Source organism: Podarcis bocagei, assembly GCF_964188305.1.
Source record: "Podarcis bocagei genome assembly, chromosome: 8".
Lineage (NCBI taxonomy): Eukaryota > Metazoa > Chordata > Lepidosauria > Squamata > Lacertidae > Podarcis > Podarcis bocagei.
The window spans coordinates 85545755-85572843 of NC_138133.1; the positions used below are offsets into that span (position 1 = coordinate 85545755).

Here is a 27089-nt window from a genome sequence, read left to right on the forward strand (position 1 = left end):
TTGATTTTTCTGTTCATTCTTTTGTAAGCTGCTTTGGGGTGTGTTGTTTTTTTTATTGAAATTTTATGAAATAAGTGAAAAGAAATAAGCATAACATTGGTTACTATGGAATTGCCTGCTAATGAAGGGGGGCATGACGGATGACCTGGTGGATCAGGTCCCTTCCATGGGTCACAACAAATGGCTCTGACTCCTTGCCCCCCTCCACCTAGTTGGCCTACTCAAGAGCAACCTTACCTCCCACCCTAGGTAGTCATGTCTCCCCACCAATAGTCAACTCCCCCACCCAATAAAAGGTACATAGGGGCAAATGCTTTTGGCCGTTAAAAGGCCAGGAAATGTTATCTTGCTTAGACAGCCTTGATTAGAAATCTGGATATGAGGTCTAGAGTTATTCCATTTGTATGGTACAGATAAAGAAGTACGTGAGACATGAGCTGCTTCGTCCAGCACCGATTACAAACCTAGTCTCCATGACTGTTGCCTTTTGGGACATATATGACAATAGTCTCCTCCTCCATGGAGAACTGATAATTATCTCATATCCAGATAAAGAGCATCCTCTTGCCCTATGAGGCAGAGAATCAAATTAAACCCAGACAAAGAACAGAAGGGGACCGTTTTGCACCTTTGAGTGAGACTGGTAAGATTTTACATTTTCTCCATGGGGCATGAGTGGGGACACATTTTTTTCTCTTAAGTCCTTAGGACCTGCCATTCCAGTGCAAGATGCTGTGCCCTTGTTCTCTTGCACTCACCATTTCTAAAGACTGCTGATCTGCAGTTAGTCACAAGGTTGGGTGAAACATTTACAGGAGAGGCCAGAGCTGCAGTGCTTGCAGAAGGTTAATTCCAGGTAGGGTTGGAAAGACCACTTTTTAACATGCTACAGAGTGGCACTGAGAGTCTGTTTGACAAGTCCCACTCTTGATAGACCAATAGTCTGACTCAGTATAAGGTCACTTCCTGAGGTTTTGCCAAGGGAGAGAACAAACATTGTATCCAGACACAATGAGATTAATGTATTTTAACAGGTACGCAGAACAGACTGGGTCATTTCAAGTGATCCAAGTCCAGTGCAGGAAATTCACCTCTGATTGATCAGTGAAGTCTTGGGAAAGTTGGTCTTATTAAGGCAATATGAAGAGAGCAGATATCCATGTTCCTAGAAGCAAACACAATGATGGGATTCCGCTTAACATATACACTCTCTTGAATTCTTGAATTCCTTTCTCTGTTCTGTGAGTGACTAAACACTTAGTGTGAAGCTACAGAACAATAGTTATCCCACTGAAGAGTTTCTTCTCCCCTTACTCTTGGTCCTTACAAATGAAGGCTAATTACATCCCCACCCCATCACCAGAGGTCTTCACATTAGCTACTTGGGTTTCTTGACTGCTCTTGGAAATTTTCCCATCAACCTCAGGAAGAAGAGAACCTGGTAGGCAAGGAGGACTGCTAAGTCTTCCCATCATGCTGTGTATGAGGCTACAGTTTCCTTGCACTAGGAAATTGGCTGGGGCATTGGGGGGGGGGGGGAGAATAATATAAATCTTCTGAATCACCACCACCAGGGGTATCTGTTCATTTGTTTATCTATAAAGTATGTTTGCTTCTTAAAGGTGCTACTACTACTTCGGTAAACAGCTGCCCCCCCCCCGCACGTGTTTGCTTCCCATCCATCAAAAACAGCCTCCTTGGTTAGGGGGGAGCCGATATAGATATATCAGAAAGCTTGCCCTATTTGGGGGAGAATCCTAGGAACTGAACAACAAAAAGAAAACCGAGTTATACTTAATAAGAAAAAATGTGACATTACTGCCGACTTCTCTTTCAGAACCTCCTGCACACCCTCATTCATTCCTAGCCTGCTCTTATTGCATTGGAAGATAGCCCCACCCACCTGGATGAATGTTCAGTAGGTAAGGGAAATTCACTGCTATAAAACTTTATATCAATCTTTCCCTAAACAAGGTCGTGTCTTTCTCATTCTGTCTCAGCCCATCTCCTTCATCCTTACTGATATCTCTTCCTAAGCAGGAATGATGAGCTAGGCCATAACAAAAGAAATATGACTGAACCCCAATTTTGGAGAGACATTACATATCAGACAATACTGCCAGAAGACCTGGGAATGCTGTACTGTCTTTGTCTCTTGGCACCAATCAAAACTCAATGAGAAAAAATCCAGAGGGGTGTGGCCCATGTGGAGGATTCAGTTATATTGCAGATGTATTGCACATATATGACTTTTGGCTTGATAGACAGATGCTGTAGGTTTATGTGTTGTTCAATGGGCTCCTGGCTCTCACAGTTCTGGGTTTTGCATGGAATTATGGCTGAGTCAAACATCTTTGTGATATTTTCCATTTCTTAGAGGAAACTTCTGCTCCAGAAGAGGAGACAAGGATTCCACATGCAGTCATTCAGCATGGAAATAAATATCAATGGGACTTTGCAATCTACTGTGGATTCTGTGACATATAAGGAGTACAATGGCACTTATAATAGCTCATCTAATGACCAAGGAAATTTCCAATATGAGGAATATGAAGAATCTATAATATATGGCTTTATTTTAATTATCTGCTGTGTGGGATTTTTGGGGAATGGAACTGTCATCTGGCTTCTTGGGTTCCGCATTAGGAGGAAACCGTTCACCACCTACATCCTTAATTTGGCTGTTTCTGATTTTGCATTCCTCCTGAGCCTAGAGTTCCATGCTTTTATTAGGTGTACTGACTTTGGTTATGTTTTTTATATTATTTCTATTCATGTCTTAAACGTCACATACAACACTGGCCAACTTCTTCTGACAGCCATCAGCATTGACAGATGTGTGTCTGTCCTCTTCCCTATCTGGCATCGGTGTGTTCGGCCGACACATTTGTCCACCACTGTGTGTGCCCTCATATGGGTCCTCTCCTGTCTGCTCTGCATAATCCTCTACATTACCTCAACAACATTTCCCCTTACACCAGATAACATCTATCCTTATTTCCTCACAGCAAATTTTCAATTTCTCTTGACTGGACTGCTTTGCTTCCCACTTATGACAATTTCAACTGTGATCCTTTTCATCAAAGTCTGTTTTAAATCACACCCACGAAAGCGGGGAAGGCTTTTAATGGTTATTTTACTTACACTCCTCTTCTTCCTCATCCTTGCTTTTCCACTCAATGCCATTCTTCTTGATATATTAATTGTACCCCTGAATATTCCCCTTCCATTCCATTACGGCTTTTTGTGTGCCTCCCTCAACAGCTGTGTGAACCCCTTGCTTTATTTTCTGGTTGGGAGGAAGAAGGGAGGTCAATCTAGGGAGAGCCTACTGGTCATCCTCCAGCGGGTTTTGAATGAGGAGGAGAATGAGAGACAGGAAATGGATCCTGCTTGTTCGATCCCACTTAGGAACCTTTCGTAAGAATCCTTTGGCTGAATTATGTCCTTGGGCTCCACTGATGACTCTTGCTCACCAGAAAATGAGGATTGGGTTTTGTTGAAAATTTTGAGGTTTGTGCAGTTGAAATGTATTCTACTCTACAAAGGCAGGAGTCATGTATTTTTATTCTCCCATTTTTTCTTCTGTGTCCCCCCCCCCATGCATGGTATACAGCCCCTGAAATGTTGGCCATGGAGATATAAAGCCCTACAGCTCAAAACGCTCCACACTGTGCACCTATATTGCACAAGCTGAAATAGACGAGACAAAGATTGGATGGAATCATCTGTATAACTTAGACTGAGAATAGAAAAACTGTACTTTCTTCTTTGGGAAACAATTGGTATCACATTTCCCCCCCACAAGTCCTTATCACCTGACATCCAAGCAGGCTCCTCTTGTCTTGTGCTCAAGAAATCTGAAGATTGCTTATCCACTCTTAGTCTCAATGTAGTAAAACAAATACCCTTGAATGAGAGAGTTACTGGGAAGCTCCCTTGTTATTTTTGATGTTGGAGGCTACATGCTGTTTAGGTGACCTTGTTATAGTATTGACAAGTGGTTTATTTTATGTTATTATATCTTTGTTTTCCCATGATATTGTAACTACATTGTTGTTTTTTTGTTATTATGAAATTGTTTTTGTATGCTTTGTTTGAAATGCATCCCTGTTTTGTTCTTGTAAGCCACTTTGGGCATGGGTTTTCATATGAGAATATGGGGAGGGGGAGATAAAGTAAATGAAATGAAATTTTAGACTCCGTAATTTCGGCAAATCTTGGGTTTGAATTGCATTGTTAATATACCTGCAAGAAATGACTACGGGCAGGGAATTAACTAATCTGTTTCCCTGAGTTAATGGAGCTTGCCCAACACTTTGAAGTGATAGGTACAAGAACATTATGCCTCAGATGTATAGGAGCTCATGCCATTGGAAATTTCTTTTATATAGTAACTGTTACCCATTTGCAGACCGTTACAGTAGTTGTGTTAAATAAACACTTCTCATTTTAAGTTCAAGCATTGTTTTCATGTCTCATCACTTGCAAATGTCCTGGCGCAAGCATCAACCAAAATATGATCCAGAGTTGTGAACGGAGGACATCTGAGCATCTAGTGACAGAGATGTACCCAAAGTACCCCTAAACTTTACACTCGCTCCTTCAAAGGGAGTGCAACCGCACTCAGAAAAGGGAACTTGCCAATTTCCAAAACATGGAGCCCCATCTTCCTAGAATTCAACCCTCATCCAGACCACTACTGCATCTCTACACAATACACAATATTTGGGTGGACCACCCACCCAAAGAGCCCCATCTTCCTGGAATTCAAACACAGTTGATCAACCCTTATCTAGACCACTACTGCATCTATACACTGGTTCAAAGCTTTCATAGCCTTTCCCGATTCATATGTTATGCAAAAGGAGAGTTGTGTGTTTACATCATATGGCTCTGTGAATACCTTGCTCCAAAACTCCTAATGACCACATTCAATGGCTTCATATAGATATTAAATAGATATTAATGTTAACTGGAGTTCAAATAATATTATCATAAGCACAATATATCATGTAAAGAAGATTAGCATATATTTTATCTGCTTCAGTATTTTAACTACTGCTAATTACCTGAAAGAGCATCTCCATCCCCATTGTTCAGCCCAGACACAGAGGTCCCACTCTGAGGGCCTTCTGCGAATTCCCTCACTGCAAGAAGTGGGGTTACAGGGAACCAGGCAGAGGGCCTTCTCTGTAGTGGCGCCTGCCCTGTGGAATGCCCTCCGATCATGTGTCAAGGAAATATACAAGTATCTGACTGTTAGAAGACAACTGAAGGCAGTTCTGATCAGGGAAGTTTTTAATGTTTGATATCTTGACATTTTATTATTATTATTATTATTATTATTAGTAGTAGTAGTAGTATTCTGTTGGGTGCCACCCAGAGTGCCTGGCGTATTATGATGATGATGATGATGATGATGATGATGATGATGATGAGATGGGTGACCAGGTGGATCAGCTCCCTTCGACAGGTCACAGCAAATGGCTCTGATTCCTTGTCCCCCTCCACATACTTGGGTACTCCAGAGCAACCCCCCACTCTACCGCAGGCAATCATGTCTCCCCACCAATAGTCACCTTCCCCACCCAATAAATTACACAAGCGGGGAAAATGCTTTTTTGTAGTGTGTGTGTGTGTGTGTGTGTGTGTGTGTGTGTGTGTGTGTGTTTTACTGTATCCCTGTTTCTTTCTTTTTTTGTAAGACATTTTGGGCATGGATTTTGTGTGTGAAAATGGGGGGGGGGGACAAAATGAATGGAAAGAAATTTTAAACTCATTAATCCTGGCAGATCTTGGGTTTGGATTGTACTGTAAATGCACCTCCAAGGAATGACTATGAGCAGGGAATAAACTGCTCTGGAGCTTGCCCAACACTTTGAAGTGACAGGTACAACAACATTATGCCTCAGATGTATAGGAGCTCATGCTGTTGGGGATTGCTTTATATAGTAACTGTTACCCATTTGCAGACCTTTAACTGTGTTAAATAAGCATGACACATTTTAAATCCAAACATTGCTTTCACATCTCATCACTTGCAAATGTCCTGGTGCAAGAGTCAACCAAAATACAATCCAGCATTCTGAATGGAGGAGACAGGGGACATCTGAGCATCTAGTGACACACATGAATCCAGAACTACCCCCAAACTTCACACTGGCTCCTTCAAAGGGGATCACAATCCCACTCAAAACAGGGAACTTGCCAATTTCCAAAACATGGGGAACCCCTCCCCACGAAAGAACCCCCATTATCCTCCAATTCAAACACGGTTGATCAGCCCTCATCCAGACCACTACTGCATCAAGACACTGGTTCAAAGTTTTCACAGTCTTTCCCAATTCATATGTTAGGGAAAAGGAGAGCTGTGTGTCAACATCATCACAGTGCTGACACCTTGCAGTGGTACCTCGGGTTAAAGATGCTTCAGGTTACAGACACTTCAGGTTACAGACTCCGCTAACCCGGAAATTATACCTCAGGTTAAGAACTTTGCTTCAGGATGAGAACAGAAATCGCATGCCGGCGGCAGCGGGAGGCCCCATTAGCTAAAGTGGTATGTCAGGTTAAGAACAGTTTCAGGTTAAGAATGGTCGTTCAGAATGAATTAAGTTCTTAACCCGAGGTTCTACTGTAGATATTAATGTTAATTGGAGTTCAAATAATATTACCGTAAGAACAATATATCATAGCAAAGCTTAGCATCTATTCAATCTGCTTCAGTATTTTAATTTTTTTATGTTTTAAAGTATGGTTGTGATTTTTCTTGATTTTTCTGTTCATTCTTTTGTAAGCTGCTTTGGGGTGTGTGTTTTTTCCCCAATCAAGCAGTGTATAAATTTTATGAAATAAGTGAAAAGAAATAAACATTACATTGGTAACCATGGAATTGCCTGCTAATGAAGGGGGGCATGACGGATGACCTGGTGGATCAGGTCCCTTCCATGGGTCACAGCAAATGGCTCTGACTCCTTCCCCCCTCCACCTAGTTGGCCTACTCAAGAGCAACCTTCCCTCCCACCCTAGGTAGTCATGTCTCCCCACTAACAGTCAACTCCCCCACCCAATAAAAGACACATAGGGACAAATGCTTTTGGCCGTTAAAAGGCCAGGAAGTTGCTATCTTGCTTAGACAGCCTTGATTAGAAATCTGGGGGTGAGGTCTTGATTTATTCCATTTGTCTGGTACAGATAAAGAAGTACGTGCGACATGAGCTGCTTCGTCCAGAACCAATTACAAACCTAGTCTTCATGACTGTAGCCTTTTGGGACATATATGACAATAGTCTCCTCCTCCTTGGTGAACTGATAATTATCTTCATATCCAATTAAAGAGCATCCTCTTGCCCTATGAGGCAGAGAACTAAATTAAACCCAGATGAAGAACAGGAGGGACTGTTTTGCATCTTTGAGTGAGACTGGTAAGATTTATCATTTTCTCCATGGGGTGGGGCCACATTTTTTCTCTTAAGTCCTTAGGACTTGCCATTCCAGTGCAAGACACTGTGTCCTTATTCTCTTGCACTCACCATCTCTGAAGACTGCTGATCTGCAGTTAGTCACAAGGTTGGGTAAAACATTTACAGGAAAGGTCGTAGCTACAGTGCTTGCAGAAGGTTGATTCCTATTACCTTCAGGTAGGGTTGAAAAGACCACTTTTAAAAATGCTACAGAGTGGCACTGAGTGTCTGTTTGACAAGTCCAGATCTTCATAGATCTGACTCAATATAATAGTCTGACTCAATATAAGGTGACTTCCTGAGGTTTTGCCAAGGGAGAGAACAAACATTGTATCCAGACACAAGGAGATTAATGTATTTTAACAGGTATGCAGAACAGACTGGGTCATTTCAAGTGATCCCTGTCCAGTGCGGGGAATTCACCTCTGATTGATCAGTGAAGTCTTGGGAAAGTTGGTCTTATTAAGGCAATATGAAGGGAGCAGATATCCATGTTCCTAGAAGCAAACACAATGATGGGATTCCGCGTGAAGCTACAGAACAATAGTTATCCCCCTGAAGAGTTCGTTTCTCCCCTTACTAAAAGTCACTCATTGAGTCAACTCTCAGAATGCCAGTAGAACACTTTCCTTACTCTTGGTCCTTACAAGTGAAGGTTAGTTACATCCCTACCCCATCATAAGAATTCTCAACACTAGTTACTTGGGTAGCTTGCCAGTTCTTGGAAATTTCCCCATCACCCCAGGACTACAGTAGAGGAGAATCTGGTAGGCAAGGAGGACTGCTAAGTCTTCCCAGCATGTTGTGTATGAGTTTACATACATTGCGTATGTAGATGTAAACAGCTGTCTGGATTAGGGCCAAGCTGAAAGCCAGGAAGGTGTGAAGCCACCAGCTCTCAACTGCAGCTAAAGCAACAGCCCAAGTGCTAATGTTCAGTTTCCTTGCACTACGAAAATGACTGGGGCATTTGGAGGGGAGAATAATATAAATCTTCTGAATCACCACCACCAGGGGTATCTGTTCATTTGTTTATCTATCAAGTATGTTTGCTTCTTGAAGGTGCTACCACTACTTGAGTAAACAGCTGCCCCCCCCACGTGTTTGCTTCCCTTCCATCAAAAGCAGCCTCCTTGGTTAGGGGGGAGCCACTATAGACATATCAGAAAGCTTGCTCTATTTGGGGGAGAATCCTAGGAACTGAACAACAAAAAGAAAACTGAGTTATAGGTAATAAGAAAAAATGTGACATTACTGACAACTTCTCTTTCAGAACCTCCTGCACACCCTCATTCATTCCTAGCCTGATATTATTGCACTGGAAGATAGCCCCAACCACCGGGATCAATGTGCAGTAGGTAAGTGAAATTCACTGCTATAAGACTTTATATCAATCTTTCCCTAAACAAGGTGGCGTCTTTCTCATTCTTTCTCAGTCCACCTCCTTCATCCTTATTGATATCTCTTCCTAAGCAGGAATGATGAGCTTGGCCATAGCAAAAGAGATATGACTGAACCCCAATTTTGGAGAGACATTACATATCAGACAATAATGCCAGAAGATCAGGGAATGCTGTACTGACTTCTTCTCTTGGCACCAATCAAACCAGTTACCAGGTAAACTAACTCACTAAACTCCCAAAAAAACTCAATGAGAAAAAATCCAGAGGGGTGTGACCCATGTGGGGGATTCAGTTATATTGCAAAGAACTGCACATATATGACTTTTGGCTTGATAGACAGATGTTGTAGGTTTATGTGTTGTTCAGTGGGTTCCTGGATCCCACAATTCTGGGTTTTGCAGAGAATTCCAACTGAGTCAGACATCTTTGTGATATTTTCCATTTCCTAGAGGAAACTTCTGCTCCAGAAGAGGAGGCAAGATTTCCACATGCAGTCATTCAGCATGGAAAGACATATCAATGGGACGTTGCAATCTGCTGCCGTTTCTGTGACATATAAAGAGTATAATGACACTTATAATAGCTCATCTAATGACCAAGAAGATTTCCAATATAAGAAATATGTATTATCTATAATATATTGCTTTGTTTTAGTTATCTGCTGTGTGGGATTTTTGGGGAATGGAACTGTCATCTGGCTTCTTGGTTTCCGCATTAGGAGGAAACCGTTCACCACCTACATCCTTAACTTGGCTGTTGCTGACTTTGCATTCCTCCTGAGCCTACAGTTCTATATTTTTATTAGGTTTCCTGATGATGTTCTTGATAGTATTGATGAATGTCTCTTATCCTTCACATACAACACTGGCCAACTTCTTCTGACAGCCATCAGCATTGGCAGATGTGTGTCTGTCCTCTTCCCTATTTGGCATCGGTGTGTCCGGCCAACCCATTTGTCCACCACTGTGTGTGCCCTCATATGGGTCCTCTCCTGTCTGCTCGGCGTAATCCTCTACATTCTTGAAAAATATTACACCTTTCCATATTGGTTATCAGAAACAGGCCAATATGTCTTGACTGGACTGCTTTGCCTCCCGCTTATGACAATTTCAACTGTGATCCTTTTCATCAAAGTCTGTTTTAAATCACACCCACGAAAGCGGGGAAGGCTTTTAACGGTTATTTTACTTACACTCCTCTTCTTCCTTGTGCTTGCTTTCCCACTCAATGCCCTTCTTCTTGCTTTATCCTTCGTGGACTTGAATATTCCCTTTCCATTCCATTATGCCTTTTTGTGTGCCTCCCTCAACAGCTGCGTGAATCCCTTCCTCTATTTTCTGGTTGGGAGGAAGAAGGGAGGTCAATCTAGGGAGAGCCTACTGGTCATCCTCCAGCGGGTTTTGAATGAGGAGGAGAATGACAGACAGGAAATGGACCCTTCTTGTTCAAACCCACTCCCACTTAGGAACCATTCATAAGAGTTCTTTGGTCTGGCTGTAATATGTCCTTGGACTGCATTGATGTCTATTGCTCACCAGAAAAAGAGGCTGGGGTTTTGTTGAAAATCTTGAGGTTTGTATAGCTGAAATGTATCCTACTTTACAAAGGGAGGAATCATGTCTTTTGTTATCTCAATCCTTCTTCTGTGCCCCACTCACCTATTGTATACAGCCCCTGAAATGTTAGGTACTAAGATCTGAAGCCCTTTGGCTGAAAGATGCTCCACACCATTTACCTGTACTGTACCAGCTGCACCACTTTCTACAGCAAACCAAAGTCTACTTGGAAGTTCTGATGGTGACCTTTAAACCTTGCCTATTTAGAACTTGGGTATTTCAAGGACTGACTTCACTCCTGTGAGACCACCTGCACTGTATGATTTGATTCACAGACTCTACTTAGGTGCCTGTCAGCAATCATAGGCAGAACCAGGCAGAGGGCCTTCTAGGTAGTGGCGCCGTCCCTGTGTAATGCCCTCCTACCAGATGCCAAAGAGAACAACAACTACCAGACTTTTAGAAGACATCTGAAGGCAGCCCTGTTTAGGGAAGCTTTTAATGTTTGATGTATTACAGTATTTTAATATTTTTTTGGAAGCCACCCAGAATGGCTAGGGAAGCCCAGCCAGATGGGCGGGATATAAATAAATTATTATTATTATTATTATTATTATTATTATTATTATTATTATTATTATTATTATACAAATAGGCCACATTTGCAGAATTTAATTCCATGTATGATTAAACAACCTCGTGGTGCTTTAGTTGAGATTCCTGGGTTGCAGGAGGTTGGACCAGATGCGCCTGAATGCCCCTTCCAACTCCACAGTTCTATGAATGTCTGATTCCAGGAGATTCTGAATTCAATTCTCTGTGAGAACAGGCAAGTTCCATTCTTTTGGAAATTTAAGCATGTCCTGAAGACCACACACACACACACCATAGTGTGTTCAGCTTCATCTGTCACTCTTTAGATATATATTTTTAATGACTAGTAGGAATTTTGGATGCCTATTTTTTAATATAAAAAACCCACCCGTTTTGTATTTTTGATGATTGTCATTTTGTACTTGCATAATGCTATCTGAAGAGTTGGCTTCCTGAAAATCAGTCTATATTTGTTTTCAACAAACAAGCAAAGAATGATACCATATTGAGGCAAGCACTTGTATTAACTGCTGACATATACATTACGATGCATGGTATTCTCTTTTTTGCCCTGCGTTTGTGTCTGTTTAGATCTGCTTTCTCTTGTCCTGAAATCTACACATAAATAAAAACCATTCTGAAAATGCTTTTTTTAAAGTGTTTTAAAAAATACATTGAATTTCCCCTAAGGCTCATCATCGGCATCTATTGTCACTTTGTATATTGCACTTAAAACTCACTTAAAACGCTTTATTTGCAACTTCATGGCTGAGTCCTGGCTTAAGGAAATAATTGCATGCAGATGAGGATGATGGACAGCTTGTGAAGGACCCTGAGTGAAAAGCAGGGAAGGGGAGATCTCCCAGGGTGAGAGAAACTCCCGGGTAAAAGCTGAGGGGGGGGGCACACTTTTTTCTGTCTGGTATAAAAGTTAAGATATATTTTTGAGACAGGGCTTTGCATGGTACTATCCCTTTCTCTTTCTTTGTTTCTTTTCTTTTTGATTAATAGTGTTTGTTTTTTTATTGTATTATGAAATTTCTTAATAAAATTTCATTTTAAAAAAGAACACATGATATTGGCATATATCTTGGGTGTCTACCTTACCCAATCTCCTTTTAAGGAGGAGGAGGAAGAAGAAGAGTTTGGATTTGATATCCCACTTTATCACTATCCAAAGGAGTCTCAAAGCGACTAACATTCTCCTTTCCCTTCCTCCCCCACAACAAACACTCTGTGAGGTGAGTGCGGCTGAGAGACTTCAAAGAATTGTGATTAGCCCAAGCTCACCCAGCAGCTGCATGTGGAGAAGTGGAGACGCGAACCCGGTTCACCAGATAACGGGTCTACCGCTCTTAACCACTACACCACACTGGCTTAAGTTAAGGTGGGCTTCAATGACATGTAGCTAGCAAAGAACTGTCACCCTCATCACCCATCCACCTGTAGAAAAAAATACAGGAGTCTTTTTATAATTTCTATTAAATTTTCTGTTTTACAATTTTAAAAAACTCTTTTTAACATCCTTAAGAACCGACAGCTCTTTTATCTCATTCACCTTCTGACCTATGATTTAACACAGGGAAGAAACAGCAAGACATTTCGGAAAATCTTATTTTCCCTTCTGTGCTCACCCCCTCCTTACAAAATGTGCATATTGGGCAAATGTTTTTTGCCGTTAAAGGGCAAGGATGGTTTTATCCGTTATCATGAAAGGTCCTGAGATGTTTTATTTGGCCGTTACAGATAAAGAAGCACATGAGACATGTGTTCAGTTTCCCATTCAGTACTCATTACAAACTGGCATTTGGGGACATAGGTCTTTAAATGACAAGAGTCTCCTCCTCCTAGGCCAGATGGCGTTTATCCTCACAACCACTAAAAGAACATGATCTTGCTACATGAGGCAGGGAAACGGATTAAGCCAAGACAAAGAATGGGTGGGATCGGCATGAGATTGGTAAGATTTTTCCATTTTTCTTTGAGGAATGATTGGTGCCCCATTGCCTTGCTAAGACCTTAGTACCTACCATTCTGTTGCAGGATACTTTGTCCCTGTTGTCTTCTGATCACCATATCTGAAGACTCCCAATCCATACTTTGTCATCAAGTTGTAAAATAAGTACCCTCTGGGTGGTTGGGTGAAGCTTAGTGACAGAGCAAATTAGAAGCATGCATGGGAAAAGACTTAGGAAGAAATGGCCAAGTAGCTGAGTGTAGAGCATCTGCTTTGCATATGGAATGTCTCCATTTTAGTCTCCTGCTGGGATCAGAGACAACCTTCTTTGAAATCCCTAGGAGTGTCTGGTAGTCAATGTGACCAATACTGAACTAGATGAACCAATGATCAGACTCAGTTTAAGGCAGATTCTTAGGGGAAAGAGAGAACATGGGATGCAGAGTCAATAAGGGCATGGTGTGCTGCTAGTATTGTAGAATACATCATGGAATTGTAGAGTTGGAAGGGACAATGAGGATCATCTTGTCCAAGCTCCTGCAATGCGGGAAACTTTCAACCAAAGTGGGGCTCAAACTCACAACACTTCTGAAGCAGTGATTTTGTTTCCTGCAACTAGTTAGTAAATTAGGATACAGTAGTATCTCGGGTTACGAACTTAATTCATTCCGGAGGTCCTTTCTTAATCCGAAACCGTTCTTAAGCTGAGGTGTACTTTCACTAATGGGGCCTCCCACTGCTGCCACGCCACGGCTATAAAATTCACTGCTATAAAACTTTATATCAATCTTTCCCTAAACAAGGTGGCGTCCTTCTCATTCTGTCTCAGTCCATCTCCTTCATCCTTACTGATATCTCTTCCTAAGCAGGAATGATGAGCTTGTCCATAGCAAAAGAAATATGACTGAACCTCAGTTTTGGAGAGACATTACGTATCAGACAGTAATGCCAGAAGATCAGAGAATGTTGTACTGACTTCTTCTCTTGTCACCAATCAAACCAAGTTTCCAGGTAAACTAACTCACAAAAAAAGGAGTCCCAAAGAAAGTCCCAAAAAAACCTCAATGAGAAAAAATCCAGAGGGGTGTGGCCTATGTGGGGGATTCAGTTATATTGCAGAGAACTGCACATATATGACTTTTGACTTGATAGACAGATGTGGTGGGTTTATATGTTGTTCAATGGGCTCCTCGCTCTCACAATTCTGAGTTTTGCACAGAATTCCAGCTGAGTCAAACATCTTTGTGATCTTTTCCTAGAGGAAACTTGTGCTCCAGAAGAGGTGACAAAGATTCCACACGCCATCATTCAACATGGAAATAAATACCAATGGAACTTTGCAAACTGCTGCGGTTGCTGTGACATATAAAGAGTATAATGACACTTACAATAGCTCATCTAATGACCAAGGAGATTCCCATTATAACACATTTGTAGTATTTATACTAAATGTCTTCATTTTAGTTACCTGCTGTGTGGGATTTTTGGGGAATGGAACTGTCATCTGGCTTCTTGTTTTCCACATTAGGAGTAAACCATTCACCACCTACATCCTTAATTTGGCTGTTGCTGACTTTGCATTCCTCCTGAGCTTAGAGATCTATGCTTTTACTCATTTTCCTGTTTATGTTCTTCATAGTATTGTTGTATGTCTCTTATGCTTCGCATACAACACTGGCCAACTTCTTCTGACAGCCATCAGCATTGACAGATGTTTGTCTGTCCTCTTCCCTATTTGGCATCGGTGTGTCCGGCCGACCCATTTGTCCACCACTGTGTGTGCCCTCATATGGGTCCTCTCCTGTCTGCTCGGCGTAATGCTCTACATTCTTGAAAAATATTACACCTTTCCATATTGGTTATCAGATACAGGCCAATATGTCTTGACTGGACTGCTTTGCCTCCCACTTATGACAATTTCAACTGTGATCCTTTTCATCAAAGTCTGTTTGAAATCACACCCACGAAAGCGGGGAAGGCTTTTAACGGTTATTTTACTTACACTCCTCTTCTTCCTCGTGCTTGCTTTCCCACTCAATGCCCTTCTTCTTGCTGAATCCATCGTGGGTTTGAATATTCCTGGTCTATTCCATTATGCCTTTTTGTGTGCCTCCCTCAACAGCTGCGTGAACCCCTTCCTCTATTTTCTGGTTGGGAGGAAGAAGGGAGGTCAATGTAGGGAGAGCCTACTGGCCATCCTCCAGCGGGTTTTAAATGAGGAGGAGAATGACAGACAGGAAATGGTCCCTCCTTGTTCGAACCCACTGAGGAACCTTTCATAAGAGTTCTTTGGTCTGGCTGTAATGTGTCCTTGGACTGCATTGATGACTATTGCTCACCAGAAAAAGAGGCTGGGATTTTGTTGAAAATTTTGAGGTTTGTATAGCTGAAATGTATCCTACTTTACAAAGGGAGGAGTCATGTTTTTTGTTATCTCAATCTTTCTTCTGTGCCCCACCCACCTATTGTATACAGCCCCTGAAATGTTAGCTAGGAAGATATGAAGCCCTTTGGCTGAAAGATGCTCCACACCATTTAACTGTACTCTACCAGCTGCACCACTTTCTACAGCAAACCAAAGTCTACTTGGAAGTTCTGATGGTGACCGTTAAACCTTGCTGATTTGGACCTTGGGTATTTCAAGGACTGCCTTCACTCCTTTGAGACCATAGGCAGAACCAGGCAGAGGACCTTCTCGGTAGTGGCGCCCTCCCTGTGGAATGCCCTCCCACCAGATGTCAAAGAGAACAACAGCTACCAGACTTTTAGAAGACATCTGAAGGCAGCCCTGTATTGGGAAGCTTTTAATGTTTGATGTATTACAGTATTTTAATATTTTTTTTCTAAGCCACCCAGAGTGGCTAGGGAAGCCTAGCCAGATAGGCGGAAGATTAATAATAATAATAATAATAATTATTATTATTATTATTATTATTATTATTATTATTATTATTATTATACAAATAGGCCACATTTGCAGAATTTACTTCCATGTATGATTAAACAACCTCGTGGTGCTTTAGTTGAGATTCCTGGATTTCAGGAGGTTGGACCAGATGCCCCTGAATGCCCCTTCCAACTCCACAATTCTATGAATGTCTGATTCCAGGAGATTCTGAATTCAATTCTCTGTGAGAACAGGCAAGTTCCATTCTTTTGGAAATTTAAGCATGTCCTGAAGACCACACACACACACACACACACACACACACACACACACACACACACTTCATAGTGTGTTCAGCTTCATCTAGCCCTCTTTAGATATATATTTTTAATGACTAGTAGGAATTTTGGATGCCTATTTTTTAATATAAGAAACCCACCTGTTTTGTATTTTTGGTGGTTGTCATTTTGTACTTGTACAATGCTATCTGAAGAGTTGGCTTCCTGAAAATCAGTCTATATTTGTGTTCAACAAACAAGCTAAGAATGATACCATATTGAGGCAAGCACTTGTATTAACTGCTGACATATACATTACGATGCATGGTATTCTCTTTTTTGCCCTGCTTTTGTGTCTGTTTAGATCTGCTTTCGCTTGTTGTTGTCCTGAACTCTACACATAAATAAAAACCATTCTGAAAATGCTTTTTTTAAAGTGTTTTAAAAAATACATTGAATTTCCCATAAGGCTCATCATCGGCATCTATTGTCACTTTGTATATTGCACTTAAAACTCACTTAAAACGCTTTATTTGCAACTTCATGGCTGAGTCCTGGCTTAAGGAAATAATTGCATGCAGATAAGGGTGATGGACAGCTTGTGAAGGACCCTGAGTGAAAAGCAGGGAAGGGGAGATCTCCCAGGGTGAGAGAAACTCCTGGGTAAAAGCTGAGGGGGGGCACAATTTGTTTCTGTCTGGTATAAAAGTTAAGATATATTTGTGAGACAGGACTTTGAATTGTACTATCTCTTTCTCCCTTCTTGTTTCTTTTCTTTTTGATTAGAACAGTTTGTTTTTCATTGTATTACAAAATTTCTTAATAAAATTTCAGTTTTAAAAAGAACACATGGTATTTGCATATATCTTGGGTGTCTGCCTTACCCAATCTCCTTTTAAGGAAGACAGCCAGCTTAAGTTAAGGTGGGCTTCAGTGACATGTAGCTAGAAAAGAACTGTCACTCTCATTGCCCGTTCACCTGTAGAAAGAAATAACAACAACAACAACAACAACAACAACAACAACAACAACAACAACAACAACAATAATAATAATAATAATAATAATAATAATAATTTATTCATACCCTGCCCATCTGGCTGGGTTTCCCCAGCCACGGTGGTGGGCTTTCAACAGAACTAAAATACAATAACCTATTAAACATTAAAAGCTTCCCTAAACAGGGCTGCCTTCAGATGTCTTCTAAAATTTGGTAGTTGTTTTTCTCTTTGACTTCTGGTGGGAGGGAGTTCCAAAGGGCGGGTGCCACTACTGAGAAGGCCCTCTGCCTGGTGCCCTGTAACTTGGCTTCTCGCAGCAAGGGAACTGCCAGAAGGCCCTCAGCGCTGGACCTCAGTGTCCGGGCAGAACGATGGAGGTGGAGACGCTCCTTCAGGGCTTTTAAGGTGAGCACCAACACTTTGAATTGTGCTCAGAAATGTCCTGGGAGCCAGTGTAGGTCTTTCAAGACCGGTGTTATATGGTCTCGGAGGCTGCTCCCAGTCACCAGTCTACAGGAGTCTTCTTATAATTTTTATTAAATTTTCTGTTTTACAATTTAAAAAACTCATTTTGACATCCTTAAGAACCAACTGCTCTTGCATCCCACTCACCTTCTCACTTATGATTTTACACAGGGAAGAAACAGCAAGACATTTTGGAAAATCTTATTTTCCCTTCTGTTCTCACCCCCTCCCTACAAAATGTGCATATTGGGCAAAGGTTCTTTGCCTTTAAAGGGCAAGGATGGTTTTATCTGTTATCATGAAAGGTCCTGAGATGTTTTATTAGGCCGTTACAGATAAAGAAGCACATGAGACATGTGCTCAGTTTCCCCTTCATTACTCATTACAAACTGGCATTATGGGACATAGGTCTTTAAATGACAAGAGTCTCCTCCTCCTAGGCCAGATGGCATTTATCCACACAACCACAAAAAGAACATGATCTTGCTACATGAGGCAGGGAAACAGATTAAGCCAAGACAAAGAATGGGTGGGATCAGCAAGAGTGGTAAGATTTTTCCATTTTTCTTTGAAGAATGATTGGTGCCCCATTGCCTTGCTAAGACCTTAGTATCTACCATTTTGTTGCAGGATACTTTGTCTCTGTTGTCTTCTGAAAACCATATCTGAAGACTCCCAATCCATACTTTGTCAGCAAGTTGTAAAATAATTACCCTCTGAGTGGTTGGGTGAAGCTTGTTGTTGTTGTTTAGTCGTTTAGTCGTGTTCAAATCTTCATGACCCCATGGACCAGAGCACACCAGGCACTCCTGTCTTCCACTGCCTCCCGCAGTTTGGTCAAACTCATGCTGGTAGCTTTGAGAACACTATCCAACCATCTTGCCCTCTGTCGTCCCCTTCTCCTTGTGCCCTCCATCTTTCCCAACATCAGGGTCTTTTCAGGGAGTCTTCTCTTCTCATGAGGTGGCCAAAGTCTTGGAGCCTCAGCTTCACAATCTGTCCTTCCAGTGAGCACTCAGGGTGAAGCTTAGTGACAGAGCAAATTAGAAGCATGCATGGTTAAAGACGTAGGAAGAAATGGCCAAGTAGCTCAGTGTAGAGCAGCTGCTTTGCATATGGAATGTCTCCATTTTAGTCTCCAGCTGGGATCAGAGACAACCTTCTTTGAAATCCCTAGGAGTGTCTGGTAGTCAATGTGACCAATACTGAACTAGACAGACCAATGATCAGTCTCAGTTTAAGGCAGATTCTTAGGGGAGAGAGAGAACATGGGATCCAGAGTCAATAAGTGCATGATGTGTTGCAAGTATTGTAGAATACATCATGGAATTGTAGAGTTGGAAGGGACCATGAGGACCATCTTGTCCAAGCTCCTGCAATGTGGGAAACTTTCAACCAAAGTGGGGCTCAAACTCACAACCCTTCTGAAACAGTGATTTTGTTTCCTGCAACTAGCGAGTAAATTAGGATACAGTAGTATCTCGGGTTACGAACTTAATTCATTCCGGAGGTTCTTTCTTAATCCGAAACCGTTCTTAAGCTGAGGTGTACTTTCGCTAATGGGGCCTCCCACTGCCGCCACGCCACGGCTATAAAATTCACTGCTATAAAACTTTATATCAATCTTCGCTAAACAAGGTGGCGTCTTTCTCATTCTGTCTCAGTCCATCTCCTGAGTGAAAAGGCTTAAGTTAAGGTGGGCTTCAATGACATGTAGCTAGCAAAGAACTGTCACCCTCATCACCCATCCACCTGTAGAAAAAAATACAGGAGTCTTTTTATAATTTCTATTAAATTTTCTGTTTTACAATTTTAAAAAACTCTTTTTAACATCCTTAAGAACCGACAGCTCTTTTATCCCACTCACCTTCTGACCTATGATTTTACACAGGGAAGAAACAGCAAGACATTTGAGAAAATCTTATTTTCCCTTCTGTGCTCACCCCCTCCTTACAAAATGTGCATATTGGGCAAATGTTTTTTGCCGTTAAAGGGCAAGGATGGTTTTATCCGTTATCATGAAAGGTCCTGAGATGTTTTATTTGGCCGTTACAGATAAAGAAGCACATGAGACATGTTTTCAGTTTCCCCTTCAGTACTCATTACAAACTGGCATTTGGGGACATAGGTCTTTAAATGACAAGAGTCCCCTCCTCCTAGGCCAGATGGCATTTATCCTCACAACCACAAAAAGAACATGATCTTGCTACATGAAGCGGGGAAACAGATTAAACCAAGACAAAGAATGGGTGGGATTGTCATGAGATTGGTAAGATTTTCCATTTTTCTTTCCCATTTCCTTGCTAAGACCTTAGTACCTACCATTCTGTTGCAGGATACTTTGGCTCTGTTGTCTTCTGATCACCATATCTGAAGACTCCCAATCCATACTTTGTCAGCAAGTTGTAAAATAAGTACCCTCTGGGTGGTTGGGTGAAGCTTAGTGACAGAGCAAATTAGAAGCATGCATGGGAAAAGACGGAGGAAGAAATGGCCAAGTAGCTGAGTGCACAGCATCTGCTTTGCATATGGAATGTCTCCATGTTAGTCTCCTGCTGGGATCAGAGACAACCTTCTTTGAAATCCCTAGGAGTGTCTGGTAGTCAGTTAGTTCTTGGTATGAGCTTTTGTGTGCATGCACACTTCTTCAGATACCTGAAGAAGGGTATCTGAAGAAGTTTGCATGCACACGAAAGCTCATACCAAGAACTAACTTAGTTGGTCTTTAAGGTGCTACTGGAAGGAATTTTTTTTATTTTGACTATGGCAGACCAACACGGCTACCTATCTGTAACTGGTAGTCAGTGTGACCAATACTGAACTAGACAGACCAATGATCAGTCTCAGTTTAAGACAGATTCTTAGGGGAGAGAGAGAACATGGGATCCAGAGTCAATAAGTGCATGGTGTGTTGCAAGTATTGTAGAATACATCATGGAATTGTAGAGTTGGAAGGGACCATGAGGACCATCTTGTCCAAGCTCCTGCAATGTGGGAAACTTTCAACCAAAGTGGGGCTCAAACTCACAACCCTTCTGAAGCAGTAATTTTGTTTACTGCAACTAGTTAGTAAATTAGGATACAATAGTATCTTGGGTTACGAACTTAATTCATTCCGGAGGTCCTTTCTTAATCCGAAACCGTTCTTAACCTGAGGTGTACTTTTGCTAATGGGGCCTCCCACTGCCGCCACGCTAGGGCTATAAAATTCACTGCTATAAAACTTTATATCAATCTTCGCTAAACAAGGTGGTGTCCTTCTCATTCTGTCTCAGTCCATCTCCTTCATCCTTACTGATATCTCTTCCTAAGCAGGAATGATGAGCTTGGCCATAGCAAAAGAAATATGACTGAACCTCAATTTTGGAGAGACATTACGTATCAGACAGTAATACCAGAAGATCAGAGAATGTTGTACTGACTTCTTCTCTTGGCACCAATCAAACCAAGTTTCCAGGTAAACTAAAGCACCAAAGTCCCCAAAAATCCTCAATGAGAAAAAATCCAGAGGGGTGTGGCCTATGTGGGGGGTTCAGTTATATTGCAGAGAACTGCACATATATGACTTTTGACTTGATAGACAGATGTTGTGGGTTTATATATTGTTCAGTGGGCTCCTCGCTCTCACAATTCTGAGTTTTGCACAGAATTCCAGCTGAGTCAAACATCTTTGTGATCTTTTCCTAGAGGAAACTTGTGCTCCAGAAGAGGTGACCAGGATTCCACATGCCGTCATTCGACATGGAAATAAATACCAATGGGACTTTGCAATCTGCTGCGGTTGCTGTGACATATAAAGAGTATAATGACACTTACAATAGCTCATCTAATGACCAAGGAGATTCCCATGATAACACATTTGTAGTATTTATACTAAATGTCTTCATTTTAGTTACCTGCTGTGTGGGATTTTTGGGGAATGGAACTGTCATCTGGCTTCTTGTTTTCCACATTAGGAGGAAACCATTCACCACCTACATCCTGAATTTGGCTGTTGCTGACTTTGCATTCCTCCTGAGCTTAGAGATCTATGCTTTTACTCACTTTCCTTTTTATGTTCTTCATAGCATTGTTGTATGTCTCCTATCCTTCACATACAACACTGGCCAACTTCTTCTAACAGCCATCAGCATTGACAGATGTTTGTCTGTCCTCTTCCCTATTTGGCATCGGTGTGTCCGGCCGACCCATTTGTCCACCACTGTGTGTGCCCTCATATGGGTCCTCTCCTGTCTGCTCTGCGTAATGCTCTACATTCTTGAAAATTATTACACCTTTCCATATTGGTTATCAGAAACAGGCCAATATGTCTTGACTGGACTGCTTTGCCTCCCACTTATGACAATTTCAACTGTGATCCTTTTCATCAAAGTCTGTTTTAAATCACACCCACGAAAGCGGGGAAGGCTTTTAACGGTTATTTTACTTACACTCCTCTTCTTCCTTGTGCTTGCTTTCCCACTCAATGCCCTTCTTCTTGCCATATCCATCATGGGCTGGAATATTCGTGAACTATTTCATTATGCCTTTTTGTGTGCCTCCCTCAACAGCTGCATGAATCCCTTCCTCTATTTTCTGGTTGGGAGGAAGAAGGGAGGTCAATCTAGGGAGAGCCTACTGGCCATCCTCCAGCGGGTTTTAAATGAGGAGGAGAATGACAGACAGGAAATGGACCCTTCTTGTTCAAACCCACTTAGGAACCGTTCATAAGAGTTCTTTGGTCTGGCTGTAATGTGTCCTTGGACTGCATTGATGACTATTGCTCACCAGAAAAAGGAGGGCTGGTTTTGTTGAAAATTTTGAAGTTTGTATAGCTGAAATGTATCCTACTTTACAAAGGGAGGAGTCATGTTTTTTGTTATCTCAATTTTTCTTCTGTGCCCCACCCACCTATTGTATGCAGTTTGTTTTTTGTTGTATTACAAAATTTCTTAATAAAATTTCAGTTTTAAAAAGAACACATGGTATTTGCATATATCTTGGGTCTCTGCCTTACCCAATCTCCTGTTAAGGAGGACAGCTGGCTAAAGTTAAGGTGGGCTTCAGTGACATGTAGATAGAAAATAACTGTCACTCTCATTGCCCGTTCATCTGTAGAAAGAAATAATAATAATAATAATAATAATAATAATAATAATAATAATAATAATAATAATTTATTATTTATACCCTGCCCATCTGGCTGGGTTTCCCAGCCACAGTGGTGGGCTTCCAACAGAACACTAAAATACAATAACCTATTAAACTTTAAAAGCTTCCCTAAACAGGGCTGCCTTCAGATGTCTTCTAAAATTTGGTAGTTGTTTTTCTCTTTGACATCTGATGGGAGGGCGTTCCACGGGGCAGGTGCCACTACTGAGAAGGCCCTCTGCCTGGTTCTCTGTAACTTGGCTTCTCGCAGCAAGAGAACCGCCAGAAGGCCCTCGGCGCTGGACCTCAGTGTCCGGGCAGAACGATGGAGGTGGAGATGCTCCTTCGGGTATACAGGAAAGAGGCCATTTAGGGCTTTAAAGGTCAGCACCAACACTTTGAATTGTGCTCAGAAATGTCCTGGGAGCCAGTGTAGGTCTTTCAAGACCGGTGCTATATGGTCTCGGAGGCTGCTCCCAGTCCCCAGTCTACAGGAGTCTTCTTATAATTTTTATTATATTTTCTGTTTTACAATTAAAAAAACCTCATTTTAACAACCTTAAGAACTGACAGCTCTTGCATCCCACTCACCTTATCACCTATGATTTTACACAGGGAAGAAACAGCAAGACATTTCGGGAAATCTTATTTTCCCTTCTGTGCTCACCCCCTCCCTACAAAATGTGCATATTGGGAAAATGTTTTTTGCCGTTAAAGGGCAAGGATGGTTTTATCTGTTATCATGACAGGTCCTGAGATGTTTTATTTGGCCGTTACAGATAAAGAAGCACATGAGACATGTGTTCAGTTTCCCCTTCAGTACTCATTACAAACTGGCATTTGGGGACATAGGTCTTTAAATGACAAGAGTCTCCTCCTCCTAGGCCAGATGGTGTTTATCCTCACAACCACAAAAAGAACATGATCTTGCTACATGAAGCGGGGAAACAGATTAAACCAAGACAAAGAATGGGTGGGATTGTCATGAGATTGGTAAGATTTTCCATTTTTCTTTCCCATTTCCTTGCTAAGACCTTAGTACCTACCATTCTGTTGCAGGATACTTTGGCTCTGTTGTCTTCTGATCACCATATCTGAAGACTCCCAATCCATACTTTGTCAGCAAGTTGTAAAATAAGTACCCTCTGGGTGGTTGGGTGAAGCTTAGTGACAGAGCAAATTAGAAGCATGCATGGGAAAAGACGTAGGAAGAAATGGCCAAGTAGCTCAGTGCTTTGCATATGGAATGTCTCCATTTTAGTCTCCAGCTGGGATCAGAGACAACCTTCTTTGAAATCCCTAGGAGTGTCTGGTAGTCAGTGTGACCAATACTGAACTAGATGGACCAATGATCAGACAGAGTTTAAGGCAGATTCTTAGGAGAGAGAGAGAACATGGGATCCAGAGTCAATAAGTACATTGTGTGTTTTTGCAGGTATTGTAGAATACATCATACAATCACAGAATTGTAGAGTTGGAAAGGAACACGAGGATCATCTACTCCAAGCCTCTGCAATGCAGGAATCTTTCAGCCAAAGTGGGGCTCAAACTCACAACCCTGAGATTAAGAGTCTCTTGCTCAACCAGTCTCATGCTCTAGGTGGGAGCATGATACTGAATAACTATTATTATCTTCCCTGACTGGTAGTGGATCTCAATGGTTCAGGGAGGACATTCCCATATCTACCTGGAAATGCTGGGGGTCAGTTTTTGTACCTTCTGAATACAAAGCAGACATGTTTTCCATGAGCTTCAGACCTTCTCATATGGGTGGAAGAGAAAGAGGGAAAGCAGATGTGGGTGGATGGGGTGGAAATCAATATGGTATCTCAAAAGGGGTGGACATGAATAAAGGGGGACTAAATAATGAATACCTTGTAAAGAGATGATGATATATTTAAGGAGGCAAATGGAAATGAATTGGTTGGGTTCAGCCATACCTACTTTGACATTTGTCTCCCAGAGGACTGGTGATGGGTCATTGTGTCTATTGGCAATCAAAATGTTCCACCAATCTTATTCTTATAGGTTATTGGAGGGAAATGCCCCTATACAGCATCTATTCTGGAAGGATATTGAAAGGGTTCTGCTAGAGTGTCTACTGGTGGGAGTGGATTTTGATCAAAGTAAGACAGCATGGACTACAATGACCTTTTCTGATTCCTTTGCAATAGCACCGCCCTCAAGTCTCTGAGCAAAGCCAAACTGAGAAGAACACATCATTCTGGGTCATGTATGGAATTCCACTTGAACTGTTCCACTTGAAATGTTCTCTGTAACATTTTATTTCTCTTAGCGGGCACTCATACTCTAGAAGAAGAGATAAGGATCCCACAAGGAGCAAGTGAGCATGATGGTAAATAGCAGCTGGACTTCCAGTTCCGATATGGAGGCTTGGACAGGTTCTGAGCATGATAATAGCTCATATACTGGCCAAGAAAATGACTGGTATAATCCATTGAAAGAAGCTATTTTCTATATGTTCAGTTTGGTTATCTGTTGTGCTGGATTTTTGGGAAATGGAACCACCATCTGGCTTCTTAGCTTCTGCACTAAGAAGAACCAGTTCACCACCTACATACTGAACTTGGCTGTTGCTGACTTTGCCTTCCTCATGACTGTAGAGATATATCATTGTATTGCTTTGACTCGTCTAGGCGAAGATGCTTCTTTAATAACCCTTCATCTCTTAATGTTCACGTACAACACTGATCTACTTCTCCTAACAGCCATCAGCATTGACAGATGTGTGTCTGTGCTCTTTCCTATTTGGCATCGGTGCCACCGGCCGACACATCTGTCCACCACTGTGTGTTCCCTCATATGGGCCCTCTGCTTTCTGTTCACCATAATTCTCTATATTCTCCAGTTATTTAGCATATTTAGCTATTACGTCACAGCAAGCTTCCAATTACTCTTGTCTGCCCTGATTTGCCTTGCACTGATGACAATTTCAACGGTGATCTTATTCATCAAAGTCTGCTTTAAATCACGCCAGCGAAAGCGGGGAAGGCTTTTAATGGTTATTTTACTTACTCTTCTCTTCTTCCTCGTACTTGCTTTTCCACTTGATGCCCTTATTGCCCTTAATCATTTTCTAGCTTTTGACATTCCTGATCTACACCATTATGCCTTTCTGTGTGCCACCCTAAACAGCAGTGCTAACCCCTTGATCTATTTTCTGGTTGGGAGGAAGAAGCGAGGTCGATCCAAGGAGAGTCTGCAGGTCATTCTCCAGAGGGCTTTGAATGTGGAGGAAGACAACGGACAGGAAATGGACCGTCCAATTTCAAATCCGCTTATGATCCTTGCATAATAATGCTGTAATATTTCTTTATGCTGTGATGATATAGCTTGCTTATCTCAATAAGGGATGAAAAGAGGTGTACGCAGAAATCATTGACTTTTCCATGGATGAAATGTAGACTCCTCTGCAAAGTCACATTGGTTGCTCTGCCAAAGATTTGCATGACTATTATGAATTTTTAACTTTTTTTATTCTTGTGGTGCTTGTTGCCAGATATATATTGTGAGCGGAATATTTCTCTCTCATCTGTGCAGAAATAAATTCTTCAACACAAGAAAAATAAGTTTTCAAGCTTTCCTTGCTGAAACTTGGTTCCAATGTTACAAAAACAATAAATCTTTTGCAATTGTTCCAGTCTTACAAACTCTATCTACACTGGCCCTAGTGTGATTATTCTAAACATATTTACAGAAGAAAATATAGCTACCCAGCTAGAAACCAAAGTATTCTCTCCCTCTTGTTCACCTCTGTGCTTCAGCCGATGCCCAGGGAGAGACACTGGCTGTGTGCTGTTTCTGTTCATCTTTGCTCTGAGGAAAACCCTATTAGCACATGCAAACTTTGGTATAATACTCAAGTTACAGCCCTAACACTTGTGATCTAAGTCACAAGACCTAGCTTGCCCCACCCTTGTGTGGAAATACATCAAAGAAAAAATTATTATTATTATTACAACTCAAACATAATGTGCTTTTAAATACTGCATTTTATGTAACACTAAACATAATTCCAGCAGCTGAACTCTACTATATGAAGTGTTTGTTCCAAGAGAAGCATGGTACCAAATTATTAGATTCTATTCCAGCTAGTAAGGATGCTAGTTTGTGGAAATTAAATGTTAGAGAACACAAAGACTTTCATGGCTAGAATCTCCTCTTAAACTCATTGATGGTTATCTTGACAGCCAGTAAAAGGATGTCTTCTTGTCAGAGGTTGTTGGCCAACTGATTAAGCCAAGACATAAACCATAACATACATCTTTCAGCTCCTTTCATAAGATATCAGGAGTAATAAGTGCAAATGCTTCTCTATAAATCTTGCCATC

The 27089-nt window shown here is 41.5% G+C and overlaps 3 protein-coding genes across 15 annotated transcripts in view; all 3 read left to right on the plus strand.

The window, feature by feature from the left end:
- Positions 1 to 27089, plus strand: part of LOC308592942 (proto-oncogene Mas-like) — a 106149-nt gene that overhangs the window by 48118 nt on the left and 30942 nt on the right. The window lies entirely within an intron of this gene.
- LOC308592928 (mas-related G-protein coupled receptor member H-like) lies at positions 1847 to 26269 on the plus strand (the record flags this gene model as incomplete). Of its 13 annotated transcripts, none has more annotated exons than XM_081205001.1 (4): positions 12749 to 12979; positions 13846 to 13987; positions 24173 to 24337; positions 24766 to 26269. In XM_081205001.1, exon 4 carries the CDS (start codon positions 25088 to 25090, stop codon positions 26051 to 26053), a length of 966 nt encoding a protein of 321 aa, XP_081061127.1. In that variant the 5' UTR covers positions 12749 to 12979; positions 13846 to 13987; positions 24173 to 24337; positions 24766 to 25087. The 13 variants fall into 13 exon arrangements, with proteins under 13 accessions (XP_081061116.1, XP_081061127.1, XP_081061128.1 ...); XM_081205002.1 differs by lacking the exon at positions 13846 to 13987 and adding an exon at positions 20923 to 21064; XM_081204991.1 differs by lacking the exon at positions 13846 to 13987.
- LOC308592943 (mas-related G-protein coupled receptor member H-like) lies at positions 9358 to 10347 on the plus strand (the record flags this gene model as incomplete). Its single annotated transcript, XM_081205030.1, has 1 exon — positions 9358 to 10347. One exon carries the CDS (start codon positions 9358 to 9360, stop codon positions 10345 to 10347), a length of 990 nt encoding a protein of 329 aa, XP_081061156.1.